This window comes from Eleutherodactylus coqui, chromosome 1, assembly GCF_035609145.1.
Source record: "Eleutherodactylus coqui strain aEleCoq1 chromosome 1, aEleCoq1.hap1, whole genome shotgun sequence".
NCBI classification, from domain to species: domain Eukaryota; kingdom Metazoa; phylum Chordata; class Amphibia; order Anura; family Eleutherodactylidae; genus Eleutherodactylus; species Eleutherodactylus coqui.
The window spans coordinates 464,856,263-464,878,401 of record NC_089837.1 but is presented as its reverse complement, the minus strand read 5'-3'; the positions used below and the strand labels follow the sequence as shown (position 1 = coordinate 464,878,401).

General features: G+C 42.8%; 2 protein-coding genes across 3 annotated transcripts in view; both read left to right on the top strand.

Annotated features, from left to right (window-relative positions):
- LOC136584493 (twist-related protein 2-like) overlaps positions 1-22,139 on the top strand; it is a 296,978-nt gene that overhangs the window by 231,664 nt on the left and 43,175 nt on the right. Inside the window, exon 3 of one of the 2 annotated variants that reach the window (XR_010787284.1) lies at positions 15,410-15,427. The exons of the other annotated variant lie outside the window; for it this stretch is intronic. The gene's annotated coding sequence lies outside the window, so the exon portion shown is untranslated. Of the gene's footprint in view, positions 1-15,409; positions 15,428-22,139 lie in introns of those variants that run through there. 2 annotated transcript variants of the gene reach the window in all.
- RAPGEF3 (Rap guanine nucleotide exchange factor 3) overlaps positions 1-22,139 on the top strand; it is a 75,830-nt gene that overhangs the window by 34,931 nt on the left and 18,760 nt on the right. The window contains exons 2-16 of the mRNA XM_066584317.1: positions 1,099-1,152; positions 3,397-3,503; positions 7,288-7,409; positions 8,634-8,811; positions 9,125-9,209; positions 10,161-10,221; positions 11,875-11,951; positions 14,313-14,459; positions 14,542-14,657; positions 14,730-14,818; positions 17,763-17,841; positions 19,383-19,533; positions 19,994-20,076; positions 21,069-21,108; positions 22,051-22,132. Of these exons, the coding sequence (XP_066440414.1) occupies positions 1,099-1,152; positions 3,397-3,503; positions 7,288-7,409; positions 8,634-8,811; positions 9,125-9,209; positions 10,161-10,221; positions 11,875-11,951; positions 14,313-14,459; positions 14,542-14,657; positions 14,730-14,818; positions 17,763-17,841; positions 19,383-19,533; positions 19,994-20,076; positions 21,069-21,108; positions 22,051-22,132 (1,471 nt within the window). The remainder of the gene's footprint in view (positions 1-1,098; positions 1,153-3,396; positions 3,504-7,287; positions 7,410-8,633; positions 8,812-9,124; positions 9,210-10,160; positions 10,222-11,874; positions 11,952-14,312; positions 14,460-14,541; positions 14,658-14,729; positions 14,819-17,762; positions 17,842-19,382; positions 19,534-19,993; positions 20,077-21,068; positions 21,109-22,050; positions 22,133-22,139) is intronic.

Below are 22,139 nucleotides of genomic sequence, written 5' to 3'. Positions count from 1 at the left end.
CACAATTGGAGTGTGAGTAAAAAGGCCACATATACTATAGAGACAACCATTGTACAATAACGAGGCAGAGTAACAGTGCCCAAAGAAATGGAAGAGCAAACTTGTGAGAGAGTATGCGACACCTCCATCACTTTTTTTTTCTGTGCTTTTATTAAGTTATAATATTCTTATTCAAAGTTTATGCATTCTTCTTGTGTAATGCAATAGTATTATAAATCCTGGGCTGGATACAGAAATACAGGGGAACAGCAAATGTGGCAGGGTAGCATTGTGGCATAGCTTACGCCATGTCATCCATATATCTATATATAGAGGGCTCCATTTCTAGATGTGGTTTAGTAGAGTGTGGCATAGAGTCTGACTAGCGGGCACAAAGCTGGGCATTGTTGCAAGGAAGCCACTCAGTAGTGTTGGACCAAACTACCAGAGAAGTAGAGTTCCAGGAAAAAATGCCTGAGTAACATAACTTGTCTGATTGTTACCAAAGTTGCCCATGTCCCACAGACTTAATACCAGTACAGTGAATACCGGAGTCACCTTAGTTTGTAGGTCATTCCAGTCCAAATTGAGCATTGCTGCTGTTGTGACTATTACTTCTCTAGTTTCTGCTGCCATTACAGACAATTTTGCATCATTCTCAGTTTCACTTACTACTTTTGTGGGACTCCCTGTGTCAGTTGGAGGACTCACCTGGCTACTTCTTACAAACCGGCCTAAAGGTCATATTGCCCTAACCTGATAGTCATTAATAGGAATGAGTGTGCACAAGCTCCCAGGCTAAGAGGGAGTGTTGGTGCGAGCCAGAACCAGGATGTACATTCCTTGTATTACTGTAACTCCTTATTTTAAATTTTTTTTGCCCATTCAAACTGGGCCAAGTTTTCCCTTAACGTAAGTTGATATTTGTTTGTTTCACCTTTGTGCCTGTATATGTGATACAAGTTAACACTAGTTAATAATCAGTACCATTCTTAAGAATATCCCGGAGGAGATGAAACTGTTACTTTGATTTCTCTTGTGCCCTTTTGGTGAAACAATAGTCTTTTATTCCCCTTTTCTTTAATATAATGGAGATTATTTTCTTGTCTTTTTTTTCAGACCCCGCTTCCTGATATCGAATCTCAAGAGGAGTACAGCCAAACCGTGAAACAGGTAACACAGAGCGCTCTTCTGTACAAAGGCTTGTTGTGCTTAAATAATTCTATTCTGCTTGGGGTGACTCAGAGAAATTGATAAGCGTACCTTTTGCTTTTTTTAATCCAAATTCCACAAATATAAAGTAGTCAAAAACAGATTAACTTTGTAATAGAATTTCCCGGGATGGTTTTCAGCTGAGCCAGTACATTTAAGAAGATGGTGGATTAATGGGGTTTTCCACAAGTGAACTATTGATGACTTATCCTCAGGATAGATCATCAATAGTTGATCCATAAGGGCCCGCTGCCTAGAATCCCAGTCGATCAGATGATCCCTCAGCACTAGTGTTCAGAGACGATAGGCTGTTGGAAACACACAGCTCCATACACACTGCAGTGGCCTTGGATGGTATTGCATTCACTTGAACAATGGAAGCACAAAGTACTGACTTAAACCCAGCGTTACAGGATAAAGTCTTAACTCAGTGATCTTGGTCCTGGAGTCAAAAAGGTATATTTGCTAAGATATCAGTCACTTTAAATCAAGCTGCATGCATGAAATAATCCATAGCGTTACAGTGGGTCATAAATATTTTGCACATTATATAGCATAAAATGATATATTCCAAATAAGGATATTCTGTTTATACCCCAAATTAAAGGGGTATATTAAAATCAAAAGTAATCCCCAATTCACCACTGACCTTGAGAATGGGGGTCCCAACAGTTCCACATGAATGGGATCCAAGGATACATATGCACACCTTGTTCCATTCATTTCAGTAACAGCTCTGGAGATTGCCAAACACTCATACTCTCAGAAGGCCCCCAATTGCCGTGGCAACTACACAGCATCCCACGATCTTATCGCAGGGGGCAGTGCAGGACCCCCAAACATCGGGTGCTGGCTGTTTCTTACAGCCAACACCTGCCTGCAACAGTTCTGATAAGCTGCGCTGCTCAATTGACCTGGTAACTCTTTGAAACATAAGAAAAGGTTTAACAGCTCCTATGAGCGGCGCGGCTTATCAGAGCAGTTGTGGATGGTTATCGGCTGTAAGAAACAGCCGGCAGCCTGTTTTTGGAATTACAGGTAGAGTATGGAGCAGGATCGTTTGGACGTACGAACAAATGCACTTATGAACAGCTAACTGGAATGAAACCTGTTTGTAAAGGCCCATTTACACCAGCAGATGATGGCTCAAAGATCTCTCAAACAACAGTTTGAGTGACAGCTTTGAGCGATCATTTTGCATAAAGTACTCAGCTACTTAAGAGAAATTAAGTGTGCAAATGAGGCCTTCCCTCAATGCAGTTAATAGCCCAATGCTATTATCTGCGCTCAGATCCTTTGTTCTCCACGGGGAAACAATGCTATCAGCACTCCCCGTGGAGAACTGCTGAATTTAACGATCAACTAGCAGTGCCCAAAAAGCACACGATGGGCGCACATTTAGACACGCTGCTGAACGCTAAAACAATCGCCGATTAGCGATTTTTTAGCGATCATCGGCTGGTGTGAATGGGCCTTAAATAAGGGACTATCTGTACTTTCAAAAAAGGTTAATTAACACTGCTCATTATAATTCAGCACTGGCCAACTATGTATATACCTCATAACCAGGATTCCCTAATGGTTTTTATGTTTCTATGAGCCTTAGGCCAGGCTCACAAGGCTGTAAGCGTAAAAACCCTGCATGAGTCACGCAGGGTGTACCGCTGTGGAGCCACAATGTAGAAAACAATGTAGAAAACAATGGTCTCTCTCGCACATAATACACAGTAAAATAGAACATGTTGCATTCTTTTTATTTTGTGCTTGTGTATTAAGCAATTCCTACATACAAATGTGAGAGAACCAGCCTAAGGCGATGTATTTGATTGCCTGCGTAATACGTGGTTATTTTACATTTGCGTAACCCCTGCCTAGACCAAAGTTTAACTTTTTCTCAAATTCAAATTGAAAGTATATAAAAGTGATAGTTGTCCGTACCGTATTGTCCTTGCCAGGATTTGAACTCAACCTCAGCACCATAAGACAACAGTGCTAACCACTGACCTGCTAGTGACAACATTGTGGCTGTAGTAGGAGTAGCACCATGATACATTATTGCATACCATATCAGTATCGGTTCTCTGGTTGTGAACGCTTTGTTTGCTTTCAATGGAAATTGGATTATTGCTAAGCACACATCATATCGCCTATCTTCATGATGTATTATTAATTGCCCCGACATGACATTCCTTTCTGTTCCTCCAGGTGGTGTCACACAAAGTTTGGAGAGCAGCCAAGGTTCTGCGGACTTATCTGCTTACCATGTCCCCAACACTGATGCGTGATAGAAAACACCATTTTCGTAATCACAGGTAGAGTCCTCATACTGTGACGTTAAAGAGTAAAACATTTGTCCTGCAAAACACGCTCATGTAAATTAGGCCAAAGAAATTAATGTGTTATTTTCCAGTTCGAGTTTCATCCATATTGATATTGGATGGAGCTCACACAGGAAAAGCGTTTGTGTAAATACACCCTTAGAGCGGCCGCACATGGGTATGAGTGCATATATGTTCGCTGTCGCGTGACCCGCTTCATCCCCTTGAACCCCCTCAGCGATGATTTTAGGGGAAGAGCTTGAAATATTATTGAATGGCTGTGATTGGTCCCTGCTTTCAGCCAATCAAGGTCAGTGCTTCCAGGAGGCGGGTATTTTAAAAAGATGATACAAAAGAGCGCTAGGGAGAAGACGTGCTGGAACCTGACAGCGCTGCCAGTTGATGTATAATATTTTTTTCCCCCACTGCAGTCCCCTCATCATTGAACACTGTGACAGTGCTGTCGCAGTGTTTAGTGATGAGGGGACTCCCAGGCATGGATTAATGGAACCCTCGGGGAGTCCCATCATCCCTGTGGGGACTAAGAGGTTAACAGTGGGACATTTAACCCTCTCCAATCCACTGTCTGATGTATAAAGACATTATGATTTAAGGCTGTACAGCTCTGATGTTGGAAGACGTCTGTCGGGGTTCTCTTACTGTATATTGCCAGCCTCTCTGCCGTCGGAGCCTATCCAATGTGTCACCTCATGCAGTACTGGATTTAGCCAGCAGATAGCACTATTGTATAACAGTAGATAAAGAGTAAGCCCCCTAGGAAAAGCAGAATACAAATTGGATTGGAAAGGTTTAAAAGGGGCTTCTGGCCAGAAGCCCCTTTTAAATGCCCTGCTGTAAGCAGCGGGGAAGCTATTTGCAGCGCAGGAGTTTCCATTAACTCCTGCTCCCTTAGGAGTCAATGGAAAGTTCGGCAAAACGCACCTATGTCCTATCTTTTTTAGGTGCGCACTGTTTTACACTTCAAATTCTGAGCATATGAACGCTGATATTTGAACCCATTGGTACTTCTAGAAGCGTGCATTATACGTGTGCAAAACACACGCTCGTCTGACTGAGCCCTTAGACTGAACAATTATTGTTCACTTTCGCTTGTTTGAACGATTTTTTGAATGAAAGCATTCCGTCTAAAAAGGCCTTTATTGAGGAAAGTTGAGTCCTGGGAGACCTTGGATGGAGCACTTTGCATTTTATCCTGGAGATGATCATTGTGTAATTTAGTGTTTTGCCTCCCCGCCCTCGCATACCTGCAAACCTTACTGAGAATAGATAGTTTAGCATCTTGGTTCCAATGGCCGGCAGTTGTGGAAATGAGATCAGTTACAAGAATGATGATGATTATTATAGTTCCAGGTGAGAGAATCTGTGAACATTGGATCTACCAGCATTTTGTAGAAATATCTTGTTCCTGCTGCATAACAGCATATTACCCCACCGATTCTCTCCTCCATAATGAACTCAATGTGATTTACTGTTACACAATAGTACAGAAAAATGTTCATCCATTGAAGGGTGTGAATTATAATTGTCCCTAACCTGTAGCTGTTATTAGTAACCATGCTTTCATGAGCCAAAGTTCATGCGATTCAAAGATTAACCCTATCAGCCTGCAGTCTGTCACTGCTTATGTAAAGTGCCCCATCTAGTGGCAGAAGAGTGCACAAATCCTTTTCTCACAACAACCTGCCAATTTGTCGTTTTCCCTTTGTAGAGACTTGTATAAAAATAACATTTAATAGTAAAAGTCCTCCTATAAAGACAAACAATTTGCTAAAGACTGAACAACGATTAAACAAGACCTTAATAAAAAGAAAGCAGTAATAGAAATCATAAAACATTCACAGTCAATGTTATAAGACTTGTTAAAAGGTCTGACATTGACTTGCAGGAATGCTGCCTTCCAATAGGTGGCACTGCAGAGGTATTGTTCCATTTTCTCATTTGCATATTCCCCAGAGTACCATGGATGGCGTTATAAGTCTCCTCACACCATCTAGGTGTCTCCCTATGGAGAAACGATACCCTTCCTGACAGAAATCATACAACACATTCACATCTATCCATTAATCTTCTCTTAAAGCAATTGTACCACAATTGATAGGTGACAAGTCTGATCAGTAGGCAACTCAATGTTCAGACCTGCACGAAATCCGAGACCAGGGGTCCCGTGTCCCCCTCCTCTTGTTACTGCGGGCTCACTGCTCCCCCATCAGTGTGGAGGAGATTGAATGGACTGATGCTGCAGTGAGACCCCCATCTATCAGAGTTTTATCACCTCTCCTATGAAGAGATTATAGAAGTAAATTGTGGTCCAACCCCTTTAAGTGTAAGGGCCAATACAATATATTTAAAACATAGTTTAATGTATTTTGATAGCTACAGAACAAAAACACATAAACACAAAGGCAGAGTTGAATTTTTGCACATTCTGCTTAAAAAAATAAATGGGTTATCCAGTTGTAAACTATTGATGGCCTATCCTCAGGACCCCCCTCGATCAGCTGTTTGCCGGGCTGGTTCACCTGTGCACAGAGTTGATTTCTATAGGAAACAGACAGCTCTGTTCCCACTGTCGTGGCCAGGCTTGGTATTGCAGGCAAAATTCCAATAACAATAAAAGTAAGTTTGGCCTGCAATACCAAGCCTTACCACTGCAATAAGGACGGAGCCATCTGTGCACTGAAGAAATCTCAGTGCACTAGAGCACCAGTCCAGTGAACAGTTAATTGGTGGGGGTCCTGGGCAACAGACCTCCGCTGATCTACTATTGGTGATCTGTGGTGAGGACAGGCCATCAATAGTTTGCAACTAGAAAATGTCTTCAATCTAAATAACAGCTACATGTTATGCACTGAAAAACATCCAAACATTATAATGGGTTAAACAGCTCACACATTACTAATCCAGTTCACAATTCACATTTCTCCAATGACTGGAAGTGGTGCAAAGAGACACAGACCTTGACCCTAGATATAGGAACGCCACAGATTACTTATGACTCTTCTGGTGTTTGCCATAGAAAGTTAAAACCAAAAATGTATTAAGTCATGTAACAAGCCTTGTGTGGTGCAGAGTGTAAAGGCAGCAGAAATGCTCATGACCTGAAGGTTGTGAGTTCTATCCCTGCATGGTTCAGGTATCTGGCTCAAGGTTGACTCAGCCTTCCATCCCTCCATGTCCTTTGGGGGTTAATCATGTGTAATTCTTACTTTTGTAACTGTTCCTTTATGAATAGCTTATTTGATGTCAGTCACCTTATCTTTATATTCTTTAAAAGGGGTTTCCTGCCCATTTTTATTGACTACTTATGCTCAGGATCGGTCATCAATAGTTGATTGGCTGGGGTCTTCCATGTGAGACCCCACCGATCAGCTGTTCAGGCACCCATAGTCGCTGGCAAAACACAGAGGGTACGGAGCGGAAGCAGATTGCTCCAATCCCTGTGTATTAATTTTAACGGAACTGCGCCTGCAATTATTAGTACTGGCTACTACACAGGGGTGAAGGCAATCAACTTCCACTTTGTACCCTCTGTATTTTGCCGTGACTGTGGGTGCCTGAACAGCTAATTGAGCGAGGTCCCAAACACCGGACTCCACCCCATCAATTCTTCATGACCTTATGAGGATAGGTCATCAATTAAAATTGCCTGGAAACCCCCCTTTAAGGCTTCTTGCAATACAATGTATAATGGCTCTCATACTGGACAATGATGATGTGGAAAAGTAACCCTTCTGATCTTGTCACTCTTTACCCACAGGCAGTGCTGCTCAGGAAAAGAGCTTGTGGACTGGTTAATTGGCATTAGCCCCGGTCTGCTGTCACGCAGCCAGGCTGTCGGAATATGGCAGGTGCTGGTAGATGAGGGAGCTCTGGTACATGGTAAGTATCAGGATACTTCATATGCTGAACATGGGTTTAATAAGCACTCAATAGACATCTGCACATAACAAACTGGCTTCACAACTCCGGGCACAATACTCTGGCACAATAATCTCGTCTAATCACCAATTATAATTCTTCATTTTCTCTCTACAGCAAAGTGGTGACCATGAAATGCTGTAGCAGATGAGATGAAGGATATATGGGACACTTTACATAGCTGTCTCTCCTGACCCCCATACACATGCATGCTAGGTTCAAAAGTTTATTTCATAGGGGATCGGAATAACCTGTTACTAAACACTCCTTCCAGTGGCTTATCACCTGTAGCAACAAATAGCCCTTTAGATGCTTTATTGTAGTTAGGCTTTGTCTTTTTTGTCCCCACAATAGTTAGGCTCCCTTCTTGTTCCCCCTCCCCCCCCCCCCCACCACCACCATTGTTAGGTTCCTCCTCCCCCAAACCCCAAAGTTAGGCCTCCCTTTTTTCCCCTCACAGTTGTTAGGTTTCACCTTTCTTTGCCCCCCAGAACTTAGGCTTTCCTTTTCTTTGCCCTCTACAGTAGTAAGGCTTCCCCTTTTTGCCCCCAGTAGTTAGGTTCCCCCTTTCTTTACCCCCCAGAATTGTTAAGTTCCCCCTTTCCCCTCTTCCCCAATAGTTGGGCTCCCCCTTTCTTTGCCCTTCACAGTAGTTAGGCTTCCCCTTTGTGCCCCCAGTAGTTAGTATTCCATTTTTTTTGCCCCCTCACAGTAGTTAGGTTCCCCCTATGTTTGCCCCTCCCAGCAGTTAGGTCCAGAGTGTGTTCCCCTCAGTAGTAAAAATCCCCCTTCTGTGGCCCCAGTGCAATAAAATACTCACCTCTTCACTCCTCTTCTCTGCTGCTGCAGTCCCTGTGGTTCCCCCTGCAGCCAGTCACATGATCTTTGACTAAGTGACCACTGCAGTCAACCAGCAGTGGTCATATGATCAGATTATATGACCACACCAGGAAGTGAATGGAGGACCGAGGAGCCAAGGGACATTGAGGGAGTCAGCCATCATGGGAGAAAGAGGTGAGTATAGTCCTTTTTAAAAAAAAATTCTGACAGTTGACTGACGGGGGGGGGGGGGGGGGGGGGAAGTGTAGGAAACCGGGTGACTGGGAGAGGGGGTCCTAAATAATATTCAGTGCTTACGACAGCACCAGTACATTACTCATTAAGAAATGTATCATTTTGTTGCAGTGAAGCAAGAACCAAATTTCCAGGATAAGGATTCACAGTTTTACAGATTCTTTAAAGTTGACGTGTTTTTAGAGCCAGCGCTCAGTGATCGCGACACCGAAGACGAACTTCAAGAATCTCTGGTGTTCCTTGCGCAGCTCGGACCAGCAGCGTTACTGACAATGATTCTGCGCAAGCCGTAAGTTGACTGTACACCTGCCCTGTAGGTCCCCTTCACACATCAGTACAGGGATTTACCCAATTTGATTTTTCTACAATCTGGGCTATGTTATTGCTCGGCCAATCAAGACGAGCAACACTAGTGCAAAGAAATACTCCAAAATTCCATAACCTCATAATTGCTTTCATGATGATTTTATCAGAGTTCCAGTATTCTTGATAGCAACAATAATGCTGCAGACCACACTATTAACATGGGAAACCCCACAGATAAAAGCAGATATTGTATACATATCATATTTTTACTGGATGTTTGCTTTTACTGTTTCTAGTCCTTGTCAGCGCACTGAAGAAGAGCTTGAGGTGATATTTGAAGAGTTACTTCATATAAAGGCACTTTCCCACCTTTCTAACTCGGTTAGTATTCACTGTTGTTTCAGAGAAATTGCTGAATTGTAATAGTCAACTATTATTAATACCTAAAATTAAGAATTAAACCATTGCTAACATCTAAAAGAATGCAGCAGCTCCGTTCCTCTCAATGCTGCAGACAGATGACCCTTCATCAGCCCCATTGAAATGAATGGAGCAGTGCCACTCCATTCATTTCAATGGCAATGACGGAAATAGACAAGCACTGTGCGTGGCTATCTGTCTGCACCATTAAAGAGAATGGAGCCGCAGTTACGTAGAAGAGCAGACAAAAATAACAGAGTGTAGCGCTCAGCTGTCTATTTGCATTGAGAGGAAAGGAGCCGCTGCCCATTCGCCACTACACTACCAATATGGGAGAATTGATCATGAACTGTGAAATACAGGACAAGGGTCCATTGTTCTCAGTATTGGTGGGGGTCCAAGCAGTAGGACCCCCCACTGATCTATCAGTTTTCACCCATCCAGTGGATGGGTCAAAACTGAAAAAAGTACCCCATCATGGGAATACCCATATAAAGAGGTTATCCCAAGAAAATCTTTAATCAGTTATCCATACAATCTCCTGGGACAGTGAAGGATGTTGAGAATGGTACACACTAAGTCTTCCGTGAGCTTGGAGCAGTGGTGCACATGCTTGACCACGGCTCCACTCACTGTTTAGGGAAATAGCATGCACAGCGATCGGCTATCTCTTCTATCCCCATAGAAGCCAATGGAGCAGTGCTTACACTTGCATATGACCACTCCATTCACTATTATAATGAGTGCCGGGCTCCCTGCAGTTAGACTGCCATCGATCAACTATATATCAAGTATCCCATGGATAGGCGATATATGATTTTCCTAGGATGCAACCACTTTTTACTGGTTCAGTGCATCAAAAAATTAAGCACCCTTTAAAAATCAACCAGCTATTTTGTGTTTTTCTTTCAGGTGAAGAAGGAGTTGGCGTCGGTTCTGGTATTTGAATCTCATGCAAAAGCTGGAACAGTGTGTAAGTGTTTTTATAGTGGATCTCTTATCTAAAGTGGGGTCATGGTTAGTTTAAGGCTTCGTGCACAGGACAAGCCATACAAAGAGGCTATATAAGAGTGCATAGAGTTCATGCGTTTGCAGTCATAGGGTGCATCCATATAGGAACAGGAATGGTATTTACATGGTGCCCCTCCATAGGAGCATTTGGATACTTAAACATTGCATAATAATTTGTCATAACATCATGCATTTGTATTTTACCTTGTTTGCATGCACCTCTCTCCCTGAAGGTCCTCCAACATACACAAATCCACCCTATACAGACAGGCACATCAAAGGGGTTTAACCCCCCTTACATATTCTCCTTTAAAAGTAATGATTTTAAGAGAAATCCGCTCCGTAATATGGCATCCCATGGAATCTGAGTCAAACGAGTCAGAATAGGTTATCAATAGTTGATCAGCAGGGTCCACCACTCAGGAGACACGCTGATTAGCCTCTGAAGAGGTTGTGGCACACCCATGACCATATCCTCAGGTATATGATCTCACATGTAGTGTTGCTCATTATGATCAGCGGGCAATAAATCTGATTTTTAGCAAAAAATGACAAAAGGTGTGTTGGCTTAGCACTGCTGCCTTACAGTGCTGGTGTTCTAGGTTTGAATCTGACTAGGGATGAGCGAGCATACTCGCTAAGGACAATTACTTGAGCGAGTATTGTCCTTAGCGAGTACCTGCCCGCTCGGAAGAAAAGATTCGGGTGCCGGCGGAGGAGAGCGGGGAGGAATGTAGGGGAGATCTCTCTCTCCCCTCTGTTCCCCCCTGCTCACTCCTGCAACTCACCGCTCACCCGCGTCGGCACCCTTATCTTTTCTTCCGAGCGGGCATGTACTCGCTAAGGACAATACTCGCTCGAGCCTAGGACCCCACCACTACAGGCTCTCAGTGCTGAATACAGGGCCACCACTGCCACCACCACCACCTCTAGTGTTTTTCAAGTAATATTTTGGAGGCCAAATGAGAGAACCTGATTTTTACTCTCATTGCTTTTAACCCAAGGCAGAATCAGGAGCCTCGATTCACAATTCTTTTTGAAAATTGTATCGGTCACTCCAAACTTGATTATTTCAATACTTGCTCAACATTTGTCACATTCACTGGTCATATGGCAGCTTAGAGCAGCTCATTCCCATTCAAGTGAATGGGATTGAGCTGACATAGCAGTCACAGCTGCTATACAATGTATGGTGCTATGCCTGGTATTAATTGAAGAGGCCATGGCACTCAGTCAATACCAGGCACTCATGACCACTTCAGTCAGGTGATGGGTGGGAGCTCAACTACTGCTGCTGATCAAGTACTGATGACGTATTCTGAGGACAGGTCATCAGCAGTTTAGTGCTGAAAACCCCTTTATAGTAAAGCTCCAACTATTACTAAAGCCTGTGGAATTTCGCCATGGATTTTGACGCTAATTCCATGTCCAAATCTGTGGCAAAATCTGTACCAGTTTAGCATTCTGTTGAATAATATGCAAATTTGCACTGAGAGACTGAGCAGAACTCTTATGAACAACGATTTTAGAGCTTATAATGGTTTATAGGGATTATAACTTTCTATAGTTATTTCCCATTATGCAATAGATATAAAACATGTGTTTTACTCTACAGTGTTTAGCCAAGGTGATAAAGGCACGTCTTGGTACATTATATGGAAGGGTTCTGTGAATGTGGTTACCCATGTCAAGGTCAGTGTTACAGTAGTATGTATCTATGGACTAATGTAATGTACTTCTAAGGTTGGGGCCTTACTGCAGACTTTGCAAAAGTTTGTTAGTTTGCACCATTGTAGTAATCAAAGGAAAATCCAATTTATTTTTGCTTGTTCTAGATGAGACTAATAATACAAATGATACACTAATATGTGTAACCCAAATGAAATGGTTCCTTCTTTAGCCCTTAAACTAGAATTACAGGGATTGTCCAGTTGTAAACTATTGGTGGCCTATGCATAGGATAGGTCATCAATAGTAGATCAGCGGGGGTCTGCTGCCAAGGACCCCCCTCTCATCAGCTATTCGCCAGGCCAATGTGCTCATGCACTGAGTTGATTTCTGCAGAAAGCAGACAGCATCATTCTCACTGCAGTGGTCTGCCTTGGTATTACATGCAATTGAAGTGAATGGCATCTTTGCCTGTAATACCAATCCTGGCAACTGCAGTGAGAAGGAAGCAGTCTGCCTTCTGCAGAAATGACGCAGGTTCATGAGGGCACTGGCCCAGCGAATAGCTGAGCAGAGGGGAACCCGGGTGGCAGACCCTCACTGATCTACTATTGATGACCTGTCCTGAAGATAATAGTTTACGACTGGAGAATCCCTTTAACCCTTTCCAATCCAATTTGTATTCAGGTTTTCCTCGGGGGCTTACTTTTTTTCTGCTGTTATAAAACGGCGCTATCTACTGGCTAAAGCCAGTACTGCATGAGGTGACATATTGGATAGGCCCCGACAGCAGAGAGGCTGGCAATATACAGTAAGAGAACCCTGACGGACGTCTTCCAACATCGGAGCTGTACAGCCTTAAATCATAATGTCTTTAGACGTCAGACAGTGGATTGGAAAGGGTTAATCTGCAGTGATCAACTATAGAAAAGCAGTAATTAAAGTCAGTGCACTTAGGGCAACTTCTCTACTATGTGCATCAGTGCTGAAATGATACAGGGAGGGTGCACAAATGGTATGGTCGGTTCCAAACTGCAAAACATATCTTGTAGTAATTGGTTGAAGTCCAGCATTGAAAAAAATTAAAATCACAGCTTTATTTACATCATTTAAAGGTACACTTGTCAAGCACGGATTCTAACGCATTTTAATTCAATAGGACTCTTAGTCATAGCTGGGAGCCATAGTGTCTTGAGCCACATAAGCATCCATGCTTAACAAGTATACCTGTTAATGAAATAAAGTTGTACTTTGGTTGGTACTGGATTTCAACCAATTACTGTAGGATATCCTCAACAGTGATCAACTGATTGCACTAGGTCCAGCTACCTACTTCCCTTCGCCACGATCAACTGGAATTGCCAAGAGAAGTTCTTTGTGTCAGTACCATATGGTGGCTATTGGAACAATGCCTATCCATTAGAAGGCAGCGTTTCTGCAAGTCAATATCAGACCTTTTAAGAAGCCTTGTAACAATGACTGGGAATATAAGCCAAAGCCAGAGGCTTCTCCAGAAGGAAAATATTTCCATGTACGGACAAACTGTTTTGGGGTTTTAGTGTGCTGTAGGTTTCTGGCTTGGCTGTGTGAGAGGCCTATGATGTAGGTCATAAGGGGTAAAGCTTCTCCTTAGGGAGAGCACTTAGTAGGTGTGATGAGACTTCTAACATGCATGCTCCTCTGGGAAATTTATGCAAATGGAGAAATGGAACAATGCCTTCACAGCGCCATTGATTAGAAAGGAACCTACTGCACACTGATGAGGGGCAGAACCCCAGTCTGTCTGTGCATGGTTATCTTTTCCTGCTTAAGAAGACTCTGGATTTGGCTTATATTCCCACTCATTGTTAGAAGGCTTGTTAAAAGATCTGACAATGACTTGTTGGGATGCTGTCTTCTAATAGGTGCTGTAGAGGTATTGTAACATCTTCACATTTGCATAAATTTCCTAGAAGAACATGTATGGCCTTATAAGTCACCTCACACCTACTAAGTGCTCTAACTAAGGAGGAACTTTAGCCCTTCTGACCCATGGTGCCAATGTAAATAAATGTGTAGCTATGCAATACATAGTTGAGTTGAGGAGAATTCTATCTGGTTTGCCCCATCAAGTGGGATCATGAGTGAGATAACCTCATCCATGATGTACATAAGTACTAGTGTGCCACATGGGCATATAACTAGATATATTTGCAAATGCCATGTTATGTACATTCTTAGTGAAGAAACGTGTTCTAGAGATAGTTTATTCTATTATTCCGCTTTTTCCAGATATTACTAACAAGCAATAGATAAGTAAATTTCTGTCCCCATATTTGATGAGCCCTGAAGACTCTGGTCTGGTCCCATACTAATGCTTGCCCTCACATTGATGTTTTATATCAGGGTTTGGTCACTACACTTCATGAAGGAGATGACTTTGGACAGCTGGCTCTTGTCAATGATGCCCCAAGAGCGGCAACTATAGTATTAAGAGAGGACAACTGCCACTTCTTACGAGTTGACAAGCAGGACTTCAACCGGATTCTTAGGGTTTGTAGCTCTAAAGTGATAATTGATAACAGCAATATATGCTAATTATTACCAGACGTTTACAATCTTGTCTTGTCTATAGGATGTAGAAGCTAATACGGTGCGTCTAAAGGAACACGGAAAAGTGGTATTAGTGCTGGAGAAAAGTCCTCAGCTATCTGGAAATAACTTACCGGCTTCAGTGCCTGGAAATCAGAAGTGAGTACTTGACATCTTTGGGATTATATTTAGTAATTGGGTTACTTTTAACTTTATTATGCATGTCTTTAGGTATACCGTAATGTCAGGAACAGCTGATAAAATTCTGGAGCATTTGCTGGAGACCATGAGGTTGGATTCATGTCTCAATGACCCAGAAGGTAACAGTATTTCTTTTTGAACCTCATTGACATGACATAAGTGATTACGAAGATCTTCCGACCAACACAGCACTTACTGCAAGTAGTTACTAGTAACAAAGTTGAGAAGTTGCAGCCCTGTGTATTCTTATATACAATGTACATTACAGTGCATGTTAAGTAAATATATAATTATATATAACTATATCTTAAAAACTCTCAATACCATTTGGGGGCATTTTTTTAAAACTTAAATTAATGTATTTGGGGCTGGAAATAGGGTTTGCAATAGGGTTTAATTACAAAAGTGTATCATTTGCCTTTTCTGCAGCTTCTGCTGAAAGTATCTCCCTTCAGATCCCTCAGTGTGCTGGACTGCTGGCCCAGGTTTTCAGCCCTTATCTCATCCCCTGAACACTCCTATCAGGTGGTTTATGGACACCATAAATATAAACTTTGTTGTGGTCATAAATCAGTTTATAAGAACATTCAGGTTTGGAGTGAGAGGAGAGAGAAATTAAGGGCTCTTTTACGCAGTACCAGGGGCGTAACTATAGAGGATGCAGAGGATGCGGTTGCACCCGGGCCCAGGAGCCTTAGGGGGCCAATAAGGCCTCTCTTCTCCATATAGGGAGCCCAGTACTATGAGTAAAGCATTATAGTTAAAGGGGTTGTCCCGCGCCGAAACGGTTTTTTTTTTTTTTTCAACCCCCCCCCCTTCCCCCGTTCGGCGCGAGACAACCCCGATGCAGGGGTTAAAAAAGATCACCGGACAGCGCTTACCTGAATCCCCGCGCTCCGGTGACTTCTTACTTACCCGGTGAAGATGGCCGCCGGCATCTTCTCCCTCCGTGGACCGCAGGGCTTCTGTGCGGTCCATTGCCGATTCCAGCCTCCTGATTGGCTGGAATCGGCACGTGACGGGGCGGAGCTACACGGAGCTACACGGAGCCCCATTGAGAAGATAAGAAGACCCGGACTGCGCAAGCGCGTCTAATTTGGCCATTAGACGGCGAAAATTAGACGGCAACCATGGAGACGAGGACGCTAGCAACGGAGCAGGTAAGTGAAAAACTTTTTATAACTTCTGTATGGCTCATAATTAATGCACAATGTACATTACAAAGTGCATTAATATGGCCATACAGAAGTGTATAGACCCACTTGCTGCCGCGGGACAACCCCTTTAAGGGCCCCGTTACAGGTTTTACATTGGGGCCCGGGAGCTTCTAGTTACGCCTCTGCACGGAACGATTATCATTCGGTCTAAACACTGCCAGCTATTGCTCAATGAACAATAATTTGAGGCCGGTGTCATGCCTCATGCCAATGTCCGGGTCGGATTCCACCTGCGAAATATTGCAGCGGAATCAGACCGGGCGCCCCCCAGAGACCCCATACTCACCTCTCCGGATCCGCCACAAGTGTCTCGTCCGGCTCAACTAGATAGACACTGTCTTCATTCAGCCTAACCTACTATGTTATGTTACTATGACGCTCTGGGCTGTGACGCAGATTCCTGTGATACTTCCGCAGTGCGAAAGTATCGCGGGACGGACGGATTCCACTGACTGCAATTTAAGCTGTCCCTGCGATTTTCCGCTCAGAATAGAGCATGCTGCGATCTTCCCTAACGAGTGAGAAATCGCAGTTGATTTCCGCTCATGGGCAGGGGGAGAGTCTCTTCACACAAGATGTCTATGGATGGACATTGCTGCGGAATTCGCGGCAGGTGTCTGACCGTGAATTCCACAGCAATAATCCGTCCGTGGGCATTTGGCCTCAATCATACAACGATCGACCTGTGTAAACAAGCTTCATTTATGAACGACTGCCTATTTACTGTGAATGGAAGTGGGAGGCCGGAAGAGATCTCTGGTCCGCTCCGCCTCCACTCAGTGAGCGATCATTGCTCCTATGTGAAAGAACAGGAGCCACGAATGCTCGGACAACTATCCGGTGCTTAAAGGGGTCGTCTCGCGAAAGCAAGTGGGGTTCAGCACTTCTGTATGGCCATATTAATGCACTTTGTAATATACATCGTGCATTAAATATGAGCCATACAGACGTTATTCACTTACCTTCCCTGCGCTGGCGTCCCCGTCTCCATGGCTCCGTCTAACTTCAGCGTCTAATCGCCCGATTAGACGCGCTTGCGCAGAAGGGTCTTCTGCCTTCGGCTCGGTTCGGCAGCAGTGGCGTTCTGGATCCGCCCCCTTCTACGCGTCATCGCGTAGCTCCGCCCCGTCACGTGTGCCTGTTCCAGCCAATCAGGAGGCTGGAATCGGCACACGGGACAGGGCGGTGCTACGCGATGATGCGTAGAAGGGGGCGGAGCCAGAACGCCGCTGCTGCCGGACAGACCCGAAGGCAGAAGACCCTTCTGCGCAAGCGCGTCTAATCGGGCGATTAGACGCTGAAGTTAGACGGAGCCATGAAGACGGGGACGCCAGCGCAGGGAAGGTAAGTGAATAACTTCTGTATGGCTAATAATTAATGCACGATGTATATTACAAAGTGCATTAATATGGCCATACAGAAGTGATGAACCCCACTTGCTTTCGCGAGACAACCCCTTTAAGTACTTGACAATTATTTTGTGCAAAAGGGAAGATAAGTCCAACTGACAGATCTGAAGGAAGATGCGTTCTGCAGCTGACTGTATACAGTGATATATAGATGCTGCAGAAGCTAAATGTTGCAAATTTTTAATTAAACTCTATGGCAAAATTATTTTCAGCCCAAAATACCTTCAAGTAAAGAAATATTGCCCCCACAAGGTATCCATAGCCTTTAACTCCATACTGGTACAGATGCCTTTTGTAGTATTCTGGCTGAAAGTCAACCTAATTGCTGTTTGATAGTAGTTGAAACAATGATTCACTTAGCTTTCAAACAAATAATCAACTTTCATAACAATGTAATATCTGTTTAACGTACATGTCATATGTTTATGCTTCTGCAGACTCATTTGCTGGCGAATTCCTTCTGACCCACAGTGTATTCATGCCAACAAACCAACTGTGCCAAGCATTGCTCCATCAGTATCCTTAAATTACCAGGTTATTGCTTGCATTTCTCCTAATAGAAACTGAGTAGAATGCTCAAATGGATCCAGTGCTGTAATCCGTCTGCACCCTAGATTATATCAGAGAAAGGAGAAAATATATTAGATGGTTACAGTATCATTCCAGATGACAAAATGCAATACTGAAACTAAAATATAACTTTATATGCTCTAACCATAAGTAGTGCTGGCCTTTGGGTAGATGGTACCCTGTGCGGAATTTATTTTTGTCACTCCCCTGTCATAAGGCAGAAATATTTATATTGCACTGATAGGCAATCTGCCAATATTCTCCTTGTGCAGAAAGCAGTAAGATATCAGCATAACCAAACCAGAACAGCTCAGTGAATAAATACTGTACCAGAACCAAGCTCATAACATAAATACGGCACCAGAACCAAGGTCATGACATAAATACAGTACATGAACCAAGCTCATAACTGAAATACAGCACCAGAACCACACACAGAAATACAGCACAAACTAAGCTCAGTACATAGATATAATACCATAACCAAGCTTATAATATAAACACAGTAGAGCCTCAGAACTTAGCGATTGTGTTGTGGGGTGGAGATGGGCTGGGAGCTGGGCCAAAAACATCACACTGGAGGAGACAAAGCCAGGAAAAGGATGATTCATGTGACTCCACAAGACACTGCCATGCAGAGAAAGAAAGATCATCTGGCCGGTTAGACCTAAGGGGTGTTGATTGCCCTCCGTGTACATGCACCTGTTGCTTCCCCCTACAAGCCGGTGGCCGGCGCCCTGTGTGATTGTATGGGTTGCACATAGCTAAAGCCAGCCATGACCATAAAGTGGACTTTATGTAGAATCAATATAGGTACGCTGTGAATACAACGTTAACCATGCAAAATTAATATACAGCATCTCACAGTAGAAGGTGGTTTACAATCTACTCGTAGTCTAATATACAGATATTAATTTACGTAGCTATATGTTGTACTACTATTACTTCAACCTGGAAGTTAAGGTGGCTGATAAATCATTGAATTGGCAGCTTATCAACGAAGCATAATTTGAAGTTCCCGGTCCAATATGCAGAATCTGGAACAGGATCGCCTCCTACCATGTGCCAATTATACTTCAGTATTCTCATTACCCCAATGTGGCTGATACACCCCCTAGAATATTCCAGTACATTGCACCCTGCATACAGTAGCTGCATCCCTAGCTTATGACAAATGTCAAATGTACTTCATATGAAAAGTGAATGCAATCATCCACAGAAAGTACTTGAAGTGATCGAGAGCTGTAAAATTCAGAAACCATGACCCATGTCCCTAATGCATTAAAAAAATTAAGTCCTAAAAGGGTCCACAGTCCAAACACTGGCACAATGGGGCACAATTTTATGCTTACTATACATGTTTGACTAACTGGGGCCCCTGAATACGATGAAAGTGCACTTATTAAAAATGGCCCAGACTTTGGTATTTACAATGTCATTCCAGGGAATGTTTATTTCCTTCCTATGGACCCTTAACAGCACCTCAGATTCAACGTGGAGCCATCTGAATTGAACGAGCCTGAGAAGGTACTATATTCTCTCCACAAGAGGCAGAATATAGTACGACTTGTTACTCTCTGGGTAGAGCTCTATGGTCGGCTGCTGGAGGCAGAACCAAATGCAAAAAGTTTCCTAGAGGTAAAAACTTTTATAGACTTAGACTGTTCAGACAGCTCTACAATATAACCAGCATGTCGTATTGTGTCCTTCTACCTGATTTCGAAGGAAATACCTTTATATTTAGATTGAATTATCTTAACCCTTTTCAATCCACTGCCTGACGTCTGAAGACATTCTGATTGAAGGTTGTACAGCTCCGATGTCGGACGATGTCTGACAGGGTATTCTTACTGTAGATTACTGGCAGCTCTGTTGTCGGGAGGCCTCTCCAGCATGTCCCATTTTGCAGTACTGGCTCTAGCCAGCAGATGGCACCATTGTATAATGGCAGAAAGAGAAAGCCCCCTAGGAAACCCTGAATCCAAAATTGGATTGCAAAGGGTTAATTACTCGTATTGGGATTTATTGACTATGTGCAGGTAGATATAAACATTTAATTAATGATGTCACTTTATTTTTCTGATTTTTTTATTTTTAGAAAATCTCAGAATACATCAGCAGGGATCCTCGTCTGCTTACAAGCGTGAAAGAAAACTTTAATGAACGAAGAAAAACTAGAACGTAAGGAGCTTTTAATTTGGTTAAGGACTGTATTTTTTCATTAAACCAATTCAACACAATACTGCAATATGCTAGCAAAGCCCTTGAATCCTGAAGTCCCCATCACAACTATTGTGTATGTCTCGTGGCAGAGTACCGTAAAATGTTGCTCTTTTGGAGAGCTGGTTATCTTGTAATGCACATATCTAAACATAGCCAGCAAAGAGGAAAGGTGTGAATGGACACATCTGAAAATGTATGTGACCTGCCATATAAATTCAAAGTGCTCACCAAGATCTAAAAGTTTCACAAAGTCAAGGCTTTCGGTCAAAGATCCACTTTAAGTGGGTTGTCTAGTTTAGAAAACCCATCTTCCTATCCGCTAAAAGGGAAATCTGAGAAGGGGATTCTCTGTTCATGATCCCCATCTCTTGGCCAGAGTGGAGAGTTATTACAAAGAGTGTCTCTTGCTCTGGAGGACCAGTCTTGTCCTGCATTCTAAACAACTCATTGATGTGAATGGCCTCGGTGTAATTTTTCATTTTACCTGTGGTGGTGCTCAAGGGATATTAAACATGTACTTTACTGTTTCGCCAAAGATTACGGCTGATTCCTGGAGTTCCCAGCAGATGGAGATTTTTAGTTCATTGTCCAAGAACCTTTGTAAGAAGCAGGGATTGTACAAAGTAGAAAATCCTGTTAACTCACATGTAGTTTTTTGTTAACATGTTGGTGGTCATCAAATGTGAGAGCAGCTATCTAGCTAGCTAGAAGGAATATATGGTTTGTGCAAGGTTTTTTGATATATTTTGCAGCAGCAGTTATAATAACTAAACTGTAGCTGTACAATTACATGAGAACTGTGAACAAATGTCTTATAGGTGTTAGATTGTGGCCTACTTGGTTATGATATTTGGCCCAGGGTCCTGATATATCTAGGAACGCAGCCAAAAGCCAGTCTACCACCGATACTGGCTCTTGATTTTAATGACTTTTTTTTGTTCTCATTACAGAATGGAGATTAGTAGTGGAAACACTTCTCCTCAAGTAAAGGTATGACTGTTTGCAGAACTGTTTTAGGGATATCCAATTGCTAGGGTTTTTTGGGACATTTTGAACCCTCACACCTTCATGCAATTTACGTCGGTTGTAATTTTTCATAAAAAATGCTTAAAGGGGTTGTGAGAGTTACAGCTCACCTGTAAAACGAGTTCTGCATGCACTAAAATAACAAATAGTGATATACTCACTTCTCCCCGCTCCCACTATGTCCCACACTGCTGCTCTTCCCTCTGCGCCTGTGTTTGTTTACAGGCTGCAGTCCCATCCGGTTTATGGGACATCACAGGTTGCTGCAGCCAATAACAGAGCTTAGTGATCGATCGCTGAGCTCTGTTATTGGCTGCGGCACCTGTGACACCCCATAAGTAGTTTGTAAATGTGACGTCACAGAGGACACTGCAGGAGTGGGTAGAGGTGGCTATTCCAATATTTGTTATTTTAGTGCATGAAGAAGAAGTTTTACAGATAAACTAGAACTTGGACAACCCCTTTAAAATGTGTGACTTCAGCAGAAAATTGAATGTGAAATACCTCCTAAAAATAAAAGGTCAACATGTGCAGAGTTAATATATACCACTTAGACCTACTTAGGTCTCTGTCTACATGCACATATCTTTATAAAATCACCAGAACTAGAAAAACAAAAAAAAATCTAGTGTTATGTTTTAAGAACACAATCAAAGCTCTATCAGTAATACAGCCTGAGATATAAGCATTAAAAACTAAAACAAGGACATATCTCATACGTCCTTGACTACTAAAGTGCCACTCTACAAGGACATAGGAAATATATACTGGGCCGGGATAGGGTTAAAGTTGGGTTCCATTATACTCCATTGTGCTAGTACATTGATATGAGTAATATATTAGATCAATACCGTGAACATAACCTGGTTATACTTTAGTAAATGTATACAATCTTTATTTTATTAGATTTCCAACTATGGAAGCCTTCTGTCCATTCAAGATGAAGACCAACCTGGTAATTTGTACACTATCCAGGTCCAGGATAAAGGTACAAT